Source organism: Drosophila erecta, unplaced genomic scaffold, assembly GCF_003286155.1.
Source record: "Drosophila erecta strain 14021-0224.00,06,07 unplaced genomic scaffold, DereRS2 tig00000021-arrow-pilon, whole genome shotgun sequence".
NCBI classification, from domain to species: domain Eukaryota; kingdom Metazoa; phylum Arthropoda; class Insecta; order Diptera; family Drosophilidae; genus Drosophila; species Drosophila erecta.
In genome coordinates, this window is record NW_020825198.1 from 11,607,054 (window position 1) to 11,620,489 (window position 13,436).

General features: G+C 43.5%; 1 protein-coding gene across 2 annotated transcripts; it reads right to left on the reverse strand.

Annotated features, from left to right (window-relative positions):
- Nucleotides 1–9,296: 9,296 nt before the first annotated feature.
- LOC6544178 (G-box-binding factor) lies at nt 9,297–12,169 on the reverse strand. Of its 2 annotated transcripts, none has more exons than XM_001972339.3 (3): nt 11,678–12,169; nt 10,329–10,970; nt 9,297–10,099 (listed from the first exon to the last, which is right to left on the reverse strand). In XM_001972339.3, the coding sequence occupies exons 1-3, from the start codon at nt 11,838–11,840 to the stop codon at nt 9,618–9,620; spliced, it is 1,287 nt and encodes a 428-aa protein (XP_001972375.1). In that variant the 5' UTR covers nt 11,841–12,169; the 3' UTR covers nt 9,297–9,617. The 2 variants fall into 2 exon arrangements, with proteins under 2 accessions (XP_001972375.1, XP_026833528.1); XM_026977727.1 differs by lacking the exon at nt 11,678–12,169 and adding an exon at nt 11,078–11,172.
- Between the last annotated feature and the right edge of the window lie 1,267 nt (nt 12,170–13,436).

A 13,436-nucleotide genomic window follows, 5' to 3' on the forward strand; every position in this document is an offset into this window, starting at 1 on the left:
TAATGATATCAATAAAAAGAACTAGGCCATGATAAAGAAACGTTCGCCCCGACTGTTTGTTTATAATTGTTTATACGTTTTGCAGACCGAAACAACTTTTTCCAGATAGCGTGCAATCTATTTTCATGGGGTACCAGATGGGCAAGGACGGATTATTATGGCGGGGCGTTTACGGGGCCTTGAAAGGCACACAAACATCCCGTAACACACACTTTCACATACAATTACACTCTTGCTTCTGCACTGAGCGAAATGGAAGGAAACATTAGATGTAAAAGGAAGTTCTAGATACATTTAAGCATACTGCACACTGAAACAGATTTAAATGAAATGAATCAAAATAGTTGAAAGATGGCTTGCCAAACATGTATACCTTCTTTTTCGCGGTGTAGTCAAACTCACACTTAGATTCATTCACATTCGGTGCTTGTATTTTGCAATTAGATTAGGGAATCCAAAAGACGTCGCAATAAAACATGAACAACACAACCCAAACCGGCAACAGAAACATAGCAAAGCAAGAAAAACAAAAACATTAAATGGCGATTAAAAGTAATTTAGATAAAAACCCACCGAAAAAAGCAAGAACAAGCAAACAACAATGAAATTAGCAGAGTGTCTATTTCAGCCTACAAAAAAATGGGTTGTGGTATCCACAAATGGGCAATGCACTTGGCTTAGACAATATGTTATTTGCTAATTGATAAGTTTTGCTAAATTGAAAGTGGAATTGGAAAACATTAAATCATCAAGAGAAAGATAGTAATATAAAGGTGGCTGAAGTACATATTTCATTCTTAGAGTTTTATGACGAGTATTATTACTTCAGGAATTGAAAAACTATCTTTTAAATGCGACTTACTAAGAGATAATTCTAATATTTATGACCGACTAAAACTCTGTATTTGTTCCAATTGTGTATGATTATTTATAGCTACTCTCTTCATTTTTCCTCACATTAACAAACATCTAAGAACGAGTAATCAGATATTTTCCGCTTCTGCAGTACGCACTTTTAAGGGAAACATGCTTCGCTGCAGTTTGCCAATGGAAAAGTATCTTTAGCAGGACCAGGAAGCAGAGTCACCTCATTCAATGGAGTTGGGGCTTGGTGTTCTATGTGGAGTCTGGTTTGGGGGAGTCAAGAGTGGAGCAGACTGATAATGGGCGCCAGAGTCGCAGACTCGCTTACTCGAGGCGACCGACGCGCTTAACTGATTTAGTTAATTGTATTGTTTTTCAATTAAAGTTCGTATTAATTGAGCAAACAACGACGGCAACCGAGGCAACAGAGGCAACAGAGGCAGCGTGACCCGTAGTTCCATTACGGCGATAAGATAAAACCGTGCAAAGGCGAAATCCGTGAGCAAACAGCGATACAGATACCAAAACTGAACTCCAAAGTGCTGAAACTGGGAGTTGGAAGGGGGAGGGGGGAACTGAAGTAGCGCCGCTTATGTTTGCACATTGATAAGCTGAATGTGAAAACATAAACAAATATTTATGCGCCTATTAATGCCCATACAGTCCCTGTCCCCATATATACTACGTATCTTGGTACATATACATATACATATACCCATGTATCTGGAGGAGTTGGTTGCCTGGCTCTGGTGCCTATCTGTATCTGTGCATATTTGCAGCCCGCCAGTTTGTGGAAACACTTAATTTGCTTATTTACTGCACAAATATTAACACTACCGCTTAAGAGCCAGAACAAGTTGATCTCGGAGCGGCGAAGAAAGACCAGTTGACAATCAGAATGTGATTAATCTCGGGATTAACGTCACGGTTTTTGCAATTTCAAAAAACAAACGATTACACTTGTTATGCTCCTCCTCTATAAATAAGTTTTTAATGAAATACCACAATTAAGAGGCTTAATTGGCTAATTTATAAACGGATGTAAATCTAGATTATTATATGCCTGAAAAGATAATTCTGTTTCCTTATTAAAATGTAATTGTTATTAAAAATACCAAAAATATTTTTAGACACTTTCAACAATAACAATATTAAACCAGTTTCCTTTTCTAAAAATAAAGTGGTTTCTTTTAAAGAAACATTCCCATCAAGTCAGAATGCCACAATATTAATGTGTCTCTTTATTGAACGTTTTATATTCATAAAAAGCATTAGAGACAAGCGGCTGATAAAAAGTCGAAATAAGAAATGAACTTTTAAAATATCAATTGACTTTGCATAATTTGGCGTACAACGATTTTTAATACAAAGATCTGGCAATGATTTAAATTTAGCAGAGTGTCTTTTTAATACTTTGTGACAAATCGATTTTGATGGCCAGCGAAGTTAATAAATGCTGAGATACTTTAAGACACCAGAGTTCCCCAACAGCCATTCCAAATGGCTCGTAAAAGTATAAAAGTTTGACAATTTGTGGGCGCAAGTCATGGATGCTCCGGCCTAAACGGGTCGGAGTTGGATATTTGATTACTTCGCCCCGGTAACTCGATGGCTGCGATGGCTCCAACTCCCAGGGATTGGAGGTGGAAATTGAAGGTGTATGTCCGCAATCGAGTGTGTGATTGCGGGGCAGTTTGTTTGGGCACTGCTATAATAACAATAAAAGTGGCTACGAATTCGAAATCAATTAACGCAGAGTGCTACTGGGCATGACAAGAGCGTCAATATTTGCCCCAAAATAATGACTGACAAATAAACAGAATGAAAATGACACTCACACGCAGTCTAGTTTTTGTGGGCCCTGGTCGATGGAATTGACCCGTTTTGGTCAACGGAAGCGAACTGAACCGAAACGAAACGAAACCAAAACAAGTCCCTGTGCCACGCCCATAAATTTTCAGTATTTGTTTAAGCAACTCGTCGGATGTCACAAATGCGTCAATAGCCAAAAAGGAAAGTTACGCGTTCATATTGAACACTCAACTACTCAACTACTCAACTACTCAACTCAGCCGCCCGTCGAATCTATTCAACGGTTTTTGTTTATCTGCCAACTTTTTCGTCGAAGGCACAAACATAAGCAAAGTTTTCCAAGAAGTTTCCCTAACTTTTCTCTGTTTACCGCCGAGTGACATGCTAATGTGGTCAGTCGACACTGATAGCATGACCATGGAGGCCTTGGTCTTGGCTTGGTCAACATCTATTTACCATCTGAATGGTGGGTTGCACTGTGGCCACTGCATTGTTCCTGGTGTTGGCCAATATCGAACACATGAAGTTGGATATTAGTGTCGCCGGAATATGGCTGACATGTTTATTCTGACCCGAGACTCTGGCCAAGACGAAAAATAAACAACAACTTGTCTGCTTTACGTACATCTAAATTATATATTTTATTCGGAGTAGCATGACATATATTATTTCACTTACGATGTCATTTTATATTGATAAGTTGTATTTCAATTTTGAAAAATAAAAGATTTTTAAACGTGTTTTGAAACAGTTAATGGGTAATTAAAACTGGCTAGCGTACCATAAATTGTAATATTTTTAAAGTATGTGTCTCACCTCACAAGATCCAACACCTTAAAGGACCCCCAATTTCCCGTATCTTTCAGATACACCTGCTTACATGTAAGGAATTTGATTTTCGCTATATGCATATATTTAGATCTACATTTATTTGAGTGTTTTGGGTGGCCGTGGGCCTCGTGTGGCATATTGATAAAGAATACAGGCGGCGGGCAGGAGGAACTCCGATATTAATGGAATTTCTAAATCAACGGATTTGCATTCCATTCCGCAGGAGCGAGGACGACAGCCCAGGAGTCCAATTCATTCATTCAGGATTAGCTGAAGCGCTCGCTTTTCGGGAATGGGATGGGATGCGGATGTGGATGTGTGCACGTTCAACGAGCCTCATCATAAATCTTTGGGCATTTTTACTATGCAAGGACCGAAACTGTATTTTAGCCAAAAGAAATTAGAAAAACTCCCGGCCGGGACTGAGTTATTGCTTACCTGCTGCCAGGACTCTGCTTCCTGTGTGTGTGTGTGTGTGTGTGTGTCGGCGGTGTCCTAGTCAAATTCATTCATAAATTTTAACACCGCTTTAAGTTGAGCTGTCAGGCCGAAGGTGCGAAAGAGAGGGGGCCCAAAGCGGCACTCGGCCGGGCCATAAAAATGTCGCATTATTTTATGCCGACACACGTGCGAGTTCTGCGAAGGACACTTCCGGCATTAAACAGCCCGGAGCCTCAAGGATGCCGCGTGGAATCAGAAAGACTCCCGGCCTAAGTGACTCGCCTCTTTGTGGCCAGCTCCTTTGTCCGGGGAATTTGCATAGAATACGTGGACAAGGTCGCTTCCCGAGGAATCTGAGGTCCTGCAGGACTCTACCTGCTCGATGGATTGTGCAATCGAAACTGGGGCAATTAACCTGCCTGCTAATTGAGTACGCCTTGGCGAAGGCTATTATGAAGAGAAATCTGCTTAGGGCCATTATGTTTAATAGGATTTCGAAGGAAGCAATCCAACTTGTATGCATTGTTAGGCGTCTAGCAGGAAACGCATCATATTAAAGTGTTCCACTTTTGAGAAGTCCATAAACCAATAAAGTCTGATTTACATTGCACATTCGGAGTGGTATTCATAATTAGAAAACAATAAATTATTAAAAAATAAATATTTAGAACGATTTAAAAAATACCCTTTGCCTTTTTAATAAACAATACTTTTATTTTTAAGAGTTTGTGCTGGAAAGGCCATGACACAAAAGCGATTCGCAGAGGCTACAAAACCAATATCTGATGGACTTTTACTACATATTACATATTGCATCCCTCAGATATTGAACGATAGACAGACTTTGACATGTTTCAGGTCAGTGCATTTGCAGCTGGAGAATATCACTCGAAAATATTCCATTTGTCGTGTCAATCATGCAGCACTTTGATTGCCATGCAATATAGCAAATATTTCTGCGTATGCAACAAATTTGCGCACAATTCGCATTTCGCTTGTGATTGATAACGGCACGCAGACCGAATGGTATAAAAAAGATACATAGATACATGCCCAACATGCAAATACTGCCACCCCCCCAAAGAAATCTGCAAAATTGAATCATTTCACAGTGACAGCGAAATATGAAATCAGAAATGGAATTACAAAAACTGGCAATACACCAACCAGGCACCTGCAGTCGCAACGGAAACGCGGGCAAATTGAATTGTGTCGCCCCCGGAGAAAATCACACAGGTCCTTGGCCCTTCGACCCCCTTTGGGCATCGTCTGTCAGTGAGTTCTTGAGGTGAAAATGCAATTATTTATTAGCAAAAAAGGCAAATCTAAGCCACGCACACTGAAAAAACTAATCAAGTGCGGGGCAGTGCAAATTAAATCTAATGCAATAGGTATAGATACAGAGTATTTATATCAATATTTTTGGTATTTTTACCAAATGAATCTAATTGCCTATTCTTATTTTTTCGCAAATTATATTACTTTCTATTCTATACATTCAATAGCAGGCTAAATTGAAATTTAATTGAAAGCTTGTTATTCTGAGGAATGAAAACAATCCACAAACTTCATGGTGTATTTATAATACGATTTTCCCACGCTATGTTTTAACAATCGTAATTAACATAATTTTGATTCAAAGCTCATGTGCATAAAATAAACGCTGTGGGTAAATATTTTAGCATTTGTTTTCCGTGCATCCACCAGCCATATCCACCACCCATATCCACCACCTGTATCCACGTGTCCTCCCATCCAACAGTTCGCTGCGGAAAGCCGGAGCGAATCCGTCCGTGTGTACATGACGCCAATCAAAACATGACGCACGGCCCATAGAGGGCGCCACCGTGGGCCAACGCACGTAACGATTTGGTCGCTCTGCGGGAAGCCAAAGGAGGAGGGGCGGTGGGTTGGTGGGTTGGTGGGCTGGTGGGCTAACAGGGCGGATGGGTGATGGCTGACACGGGCACGTATGTAGAATTAGTTTACGAATTGCTGCAGGATACGTGGGCCAACATTTTTCAGCAAACCCACCAATCACAACAACAACAGCAACGGAAAAAGGGCCTGCACGAAATGAAGGTCCTTGGAGTTGGGTAGAAGTAGAAGTAGACCCAAATGGCACAGTGGGGAACTTGTCAAATAAAGAACTTATCGAAGTTATTTCGGAATTTACGTATTCAAAGCCATCTGGGTTGGGCTGAATCCAAGGAGCTGGCGATATGAATCTTGGCCAGGTTTGATTTCTTAGATGCCTTCGATGGGGGGCAACTTTATATGGGCGAGTGTTTTTGACTGCCAGTTTGTATCAAGATGGAACAATTTGTTAATATACTGACCCAAAAAGGAGAGGAAGGTTTCCTAAGGAATGAGTAAAAATACGTAGGCAAAATATATTGAAATGAGCGACTTAACAGCATTTGTATTTCACAATGTCTTCTACCATTAACTTTCAATTACTTTCTTACATTTTTATTATAGCTAAAGCATCGATTCATTTCCACTGTGGCAAGTCCGAAAAATAGACAAGTGTGCCAAAATGGGAAGACAGCAACATCATAGTTGCTTGGCAGTTGGGGGAATTGGCTGGGATTTCGGTGGCAGGGCTTTAAAAGCGGCAGAGATGGGGGCCGTAGGGGGCATGACGGTGGGGCAGAAGCGGGCGGGGAAAACAGAGCGCCTCGAGAAGTGAGCAATTTGGAGTGCTTGTAACGCGGCGTCTGCCGACAAGCGACGCAACCTGAGGCACACAAATTTTGGCAGCTCTATTAAGCGATGCCGCTCCGTATCCGTATCCGGAAAATCCCCCTCCCCTGCCACCACCTTTGGGGGGTGGGGGGCTAGAAAAACCCCAGAAGCCATGCCCACCTTTTAGCCGAAACTTTTTTTGTGTTTGCCTCTCTCACAGTTCGTTGATTTTTCTGGCGGGAAAAGGGGTAAAGGAAGTTTTCCAAGAAAACTTGGCCATGTGTGCGTGTCTGTGTGTGCGTGTGTGTGTGTGTGTGTGGATTTTGAAATGAATATGCATGGGCATGAAGGGGCGTGGCTGGTTAGGGGGCGGAGGGAACTCTTAGCAAAAGTAAATTTAAAAGTTTTTATGCGCTACTGTCGGCGTGTCCGCCTTGGAGATATGTATACATATACATATATGTATGAGTGGAGTGCGCACTTTTAGACAAGTTTTCTAGTTCTTTGCCGTTACAAAGTCCCCCCAAACCCCCTTTTTCGATGCCGTAAAATGTGCGATAATTCACATAAGCATTCTTATCATGTGTGTGTGTGTGTGTGTGTGTGGGCGAGTGGGCGTGGAAAATGATTTGAGTGTGTGTGTGTTAAGTGCGTGTGTATGCGTACTTCCTGCGGAAAGAAATCACCTACCGAGCATTTAGGCAAGCGAAGTTTTCCCGGCTCACGTTCCACTCGAAAGCCATTACAGCGACCCCATGAAAAAATATTAGTATGCCCATTTTCACTTTTAAACCATATTTAAGTGTGAAGTAGTTCAGTTAGGATGGCAGTTGGTAAGTTCAATAGTCAGATATTCTATAATCAATGTTTATCTAATATTTCCGCACTGTACCTCAAGTGTTTAAGCTTTTATTTGACATTTGCAAGATCCATTTTACGAGCTGTTCATTAAGCATATGTTTCAAAATCACCTTTGGAAACAAGAAAATGTTAATATCATGGGAGTAATAAGTCCGCAAAACGGCTCTTTGTGAAATATTTACTTTAAAGTGCTCCCAAGCCACAAATAAATAACCCATATATTCTACAAGGAAGCAATGTGTACACAATCAGTATAAACCCTGATAATGCTTCACAAAGATTTGTGATAAACATAATGTTTGCCACAATTTGTCTCAAAGTTTTTTTCACAGTTTTAATTTGTATCAATAATGTTTTTTATAAATAAATGTATAACTAGTTTCCATTTCAGTGAACAGATAACTTGTGAAGAAAGTGGAAACCTTCCTTTCTAGGACGCCTATAAAAATCGGTCGGAGCTAACAAATCACGAACATTTTTTCCCAGGTAAGGAAATCTAAACATGGTTTGCAGCACCTGGCGTTGTTACTAACATTTTCGCACGTACGCATCCGAAAACCATTTAAATAACGCTCCATCATCTAACCCACCCATGGCTTTGTGGAAACTTTTACACGGCAGCGCTGTTGCTCCGGGCTGCTGCGCTTCATGGACTCCTCGATGGGTTTTCCACCCAGCCTTTCCACCCCTTTCTAGCCCCAGCCCCCCTCCCGAGCGCTTTTCCCCGCTTAGCTGGCGTTGATAAATGCACGGAGCATAAAAGTTTGAACAAACTACTTGAGTTTTTAGGCAAATTTTCGCCCCGAACTAGAACGTAAAACGTAGCCAACTACTTTCCACTTTACCTGGCGGCGTGCCACGCCCCCCTGTTGCCGTTCCGCCCCTCCCCCTGCCACGCCCAGTACAAATCGCTGGGCCCATTAGAGGCTTGGCAAAAACGCCGCTAAATGCGACGTGAATTATTTAAGGCACGTGTGTTGTGCAGAATGCGGCAAATTCGACAGTGAAATGCATTTATTATTGAAGATATTGTCGGAGTCTGCGGGCGGATGAAAAATATAAGGGGTGTGGGGGTTGAGGAGGGGAAGATTGGGCGGCATCCTTTGGGCCAATTATGTGGGTGGCTTTTCGGGCGTTGGGAGAGGGGGATACGTTTTGATAAACGTTTTACAGTTTGAGAACTTTTCTTTTCTGGGCTGGCACGTGATTGGAATTACGCGTGTTCCGCCCTTGGCCCTCAGCCAGAAATTTACACAAATCCACAAAACACTGGATGCCTGGATGCCTGGATGGCTGGATGGCTGGATGACTGGATGGCTGGATGCCTGGATGCCTTGATGGCTGTATGGATGGGGTAGAAGCAGAGCTTTATTGGATGACTCCATGTGCCACAGTGTGTGTGTATTTGAACATGTTTGCCAGTTTGGCAATCGACAAATGTTGCACACACTGTGAGAATTAGCATAATTTAGTTTTCGCGCTCGGGGCGTTCTCGAATCTGAATCCGTCGCATCGCATCACGATTATAGCAATTGATTGAGTGCAAAGCACTTCAGATGGAATACATCTCCTTTCATTCGGAAATTACAATCGCATTTTCCTCGAAACTGATATTGATGCAATGTATCACGTGATTTGTATCCGTTTCAGTTTCGAATTGAATGAGCACTAATTTAATATCAATTCATTAATCCTATATTAATACATGGCATTTACCTCCTACTACACAAATTGAAATGTATTGTGTATTTACCCCCAAACAATAAAAAAGAATATTATGAATATCTTAGTGATGTATTTATTGGCGGATTAGTAGAAAATGGAATTACAAAAAGGTTTTTCAATAGATGTGGACATAGCTAATAATTTTACATCTGACGATTATTTTAGGGTCTCCAAATTGCACCTGAGAAGAAACCTATAAGTAACGAATCACACCTTTCACTCAAAGAGATTGCATCAAATCATAAAAAATAAACAAGGAAAATCTTCATAATTTTGTTCAATTATATTGAAATATTTGATCTATAAATTGAATATTATTTAGTGCCCAAATAACTAAATTGTGCAGGTTTTTTCTCAGGTGTATCTAGGGCTTCACTGTCCTCTTTTCTCAGTCTTCAATTGGCAGCTGGCTCTCCGGCACCATGGACGTGGAGAATCATCTCAAAGGGATCCCACTCCAGATCGGACTCGTGCTTGACCCGCCGGCGTAAGGGCTGTGGGTGCTGTGGATGGTGCATGGCCAGCGGCGGATGGTGTCCCTCCTGGTGGTGGTGCTGCACCAATCCGATGGGCATGTCCTGGGCGTGCTCCACCAATCCAGCTGGCGGCTGTGGTGGACGGTAGTGGTGCAAGTGCTGCGACGGATGGTGCTGCGGCTGCTGGTGGTGCTGCTGCTCGCTAACGATCTCCTGGATCTGTTCGCGGGTCTGCTCCCGCTCGTCCACCTTCTTTAGCAGGATCTCCCGCATGAAGGACATCCGATCGAAGTGCTCCCACGTGGAGCGGAAGGACTGGTGGGAGTATTGGGCGTGGCGCTCCTTCTGCAGTTCGTCTACGTACCGCTGCTTGATGATTGACCAGCGCGTTTGCATAAGAGCTGCAAGGTATCAGATGTTTTTGGGAGGGTATTAAAGGTTATAAAGGGGGGGTATTTTGGTTTTTAAAATACACATTCCTTTCAGCTACTAAAACTTATTTAAATACCAATATCTTTTCATCATAGTATTAGGTACACAGAGGTTTAAATTAGCTTGCTACGCGTATAATCCGATGGGATATCGCATTGATCTTTTAGGATGGAATCTACTTAGATGGGATATACTTACTCGGTGTCAGACCCATCTCCATGGCCGCCTCCTTCCAAACCGCTGAGGTTCTACTCTGACCCTGTCCCTTTTCACTCCGTTGGCGTCCGGCCCACAGCGATGGACGCGTCTTGATGGCATCGATGATACGTCCGCGCATGCTATTGTGCAACGAACTGGGGCGGCCCAACTTCCGCGGGGGCGTGGCCACCGCCTCTGAGGCCACGGTAGCTGGTGGAGGCACCAGGCCCGTAAAAGCGGTATATGTCATTCCATGACCTTGACCATGGGGCGGCTGAGCGATTAGATGCGGCAGCTGAGGGGCGGTGGTGGTGGTTGCGGTCTGCAGCCAGCTGAAGCTACCACTGGGTCGTCCGCGACCATGGGAGGCGGTGGGCAAAGGGGGCGGCACCACTGGGGCAGCTGGTTCCTCCCCCACAGTTTGTGCTTCAGAGGCAGTGGATGGGACATCGGAAGAGGTGCCGCCGCCACTTCCGCCGCTCGATTGAGCGCCCACGATCTTAGCCACCGTAATGTTATACATGAAGGACATCGGCTCGAAGTGCTCCCACTTGGTGTTGAAGCGATCCTTGTGCAGGATCTGGCGGTGGACCAGGTTGTGGTAGTGGTACTTCATCTGGCTCCAGATTGATTGCAGCTTAACTAAATTGAATAAATGAAAAAAGGTTATATCTTCAAGAAAATTTTCCAATTCTTGATCATTGTACAAGGCATATTAAAACTTCCAATTAATTTATAATATTTTTTACCTTCGCCATACAATGATACACGATTTCCACTGTGCGAAGTCTGGTTCTTCCCTTAATGAATACTGTAATATTTTGTGGCGCGGTGCAGATAACTAAGCTTACACTAAGCCACCCAATTGCATTTATCAAAGTACATTCCACCTGTCAATTATTTCAGCTGCGAGTGCTTCAATTTGCATTATATAGTGGCAGAGACTCCTCTATTATTCCAAACGGACAGAGACCTCTAATTTCTATCCCAAATGCCCTTTGTCTATTTCGAGACCAAGTGCAGTGACGTAATTTGGGAAAATAAGGAAATGAAATAACCCTCAAACCATATTGATTCAAAGTGCACTTCTGTTATCGAGCAGTGCACATTAAACTGTTTAGATTGAACCACCTTCATATTCATATGCAGCCCCCTTTGAAAAGCAAATGCCTGCGCCACTGAATGCGCTTCGAAAGAGAAGGCGAAAGGAGAGTGCGAAAGGCAGCAACAAATCGGCACCGCTGGCTACATAATTGGCGGATGGAACAGTGCCGCAGAGTGTGAGGGGGGCTGAGTGTGGCGGAAAGGGGAATGGATCCAGGGGGCTGGTACATCCTAGCTGGGCTCACCTGTCGGCACATGACCGCCGAACTGCTCGGCGATCTCCGTCCACATGGGCGACGTGACGCTGCGGCACATGTGCAGCTTGTTGTTGGAGTCCCAGATCTCCGGATATTTCTTGATCGCCTTCAAGAGCTGGGCCCGATTCACGAACGGATCCTCCTTGGGCATGGCCAAACCGAAACTGGTCACACTGGCACTGAATGATACCGTACGGCGGCGATGATTCCAAAGGCGATGTGAAACTGCGCCGGCGGAGCACAACTGCGTCCTTTGACATCAATTATCGGCGAATAACTGAAAGTAGAGTTTGCAAAAATATGCGAATTGAAAATGAAAAGGCACAGCGATTGAGGAAAATAGAGAAAACGATGACGGCGACGGCGACGGCGACGCCAGCTTTTCGTTGTTGTTGCCCCGATGCCGAAGAGATTGGAAAGGCAGCGAAAGCGTACACGAGATGAGATACACAAAATGCAGGCGAGAAGAGAGAACAGGGAGAATGTGCAAAAAAAAAAGACGGAAAAAGGAAAGAAGAGTCAGCAGCGACGACGTCAGTTTTACATACAAAAGTCTCCGCGTGTAGGTGCTGGCTTATGTATGTGTGTGAGTGAGTAAGTGAGTGTGTAAGATGGCAGGGCGAAAAGCAAAACAGACACAAGCAACAAGACCAAAGAGGAGACAGACAAAAAGCAGCAACATAGCGCAGCAGCGGCAGAAACAGCGAAGCTCAGAGCTGCAAAAACCGAAAACAACGGAGAAGAAAAGCATTGAAAGAAGAAGAGGAAGATGGAGGAGGTGGAAAAAAGCAGTGGGCAGGCTGCCCAAAAGAAAGGCAACGATAAACAAGCTACCTCTCTTTCACTGGGGGTCTCCTCTCTCTCCCTCTCTCTAACTTGGAGCCACCGAAAAAGAGAGGGTGTTGTCGGTGAAGGGGTGAGTGGGGGACGAGCATTAGAAGCAGCGAGAAGCGAAACAAAAGAGCAGCGAAGAGTGCAGAGCAAAATGCAGGTCCGCAAAACGGAGAGCAGAGAAATCCACGATGACCGAAGTCGACTGTCGGCCGAGGGGGGTGTGGGGGTGTGAGGGGGAGCAGCGAAAGAGAGAGGGAGGCAAGCGGAGGAGACCCGGAGTCCGAAGCCCGGCTGTCTAAACCGGAGTCCCAGCAACAGCAACAACACCAAGAACTGCAACAACTACAACCAGGGCAAACAACAACTGCATCACGAACACGCAACAAAGTGACGAAGCAACCGACGGACAGTGGGACGCATTGGAGCTGGCACAGTGGGGCCAACGGCGGGTGGGGGATAGTAATGCGGCAGTAATGGCTGATCTGGCTTCAAGCTTGTTAACTGCAACGTGAATCTAGCATGCTTAACTCTATGATTCTGAAAGTTAATTAAAACTTTTCTTTTTTTTAATGCTTGTACTAATAATGTATAGCTATGTTTTATTTATATAACTTTTAATTTTACTCTAAAGTATACTGGGCGTATACTTGATCGCGATTTCACAGGCGGCAAAAAGTATTGCCTACCTTATGGCGCATTATCAAGAAAACGAATTTTTTAATTTTTTTAATAGGGAAATGTGGTAAGGGGTGATTTTTTGTGTTTATCATAGTCCATTAGCGCCGAAATTTAGATGTAGGAAAATTGCATCAAAGGAATAAAGGTTAGGGTCAAGAATTAAAATAAAAATTAAGAAACTATTGAACTTCTCTGACTTTTAAAGTTATTTACTGTTCCTAGCCGTTTTTTCGCC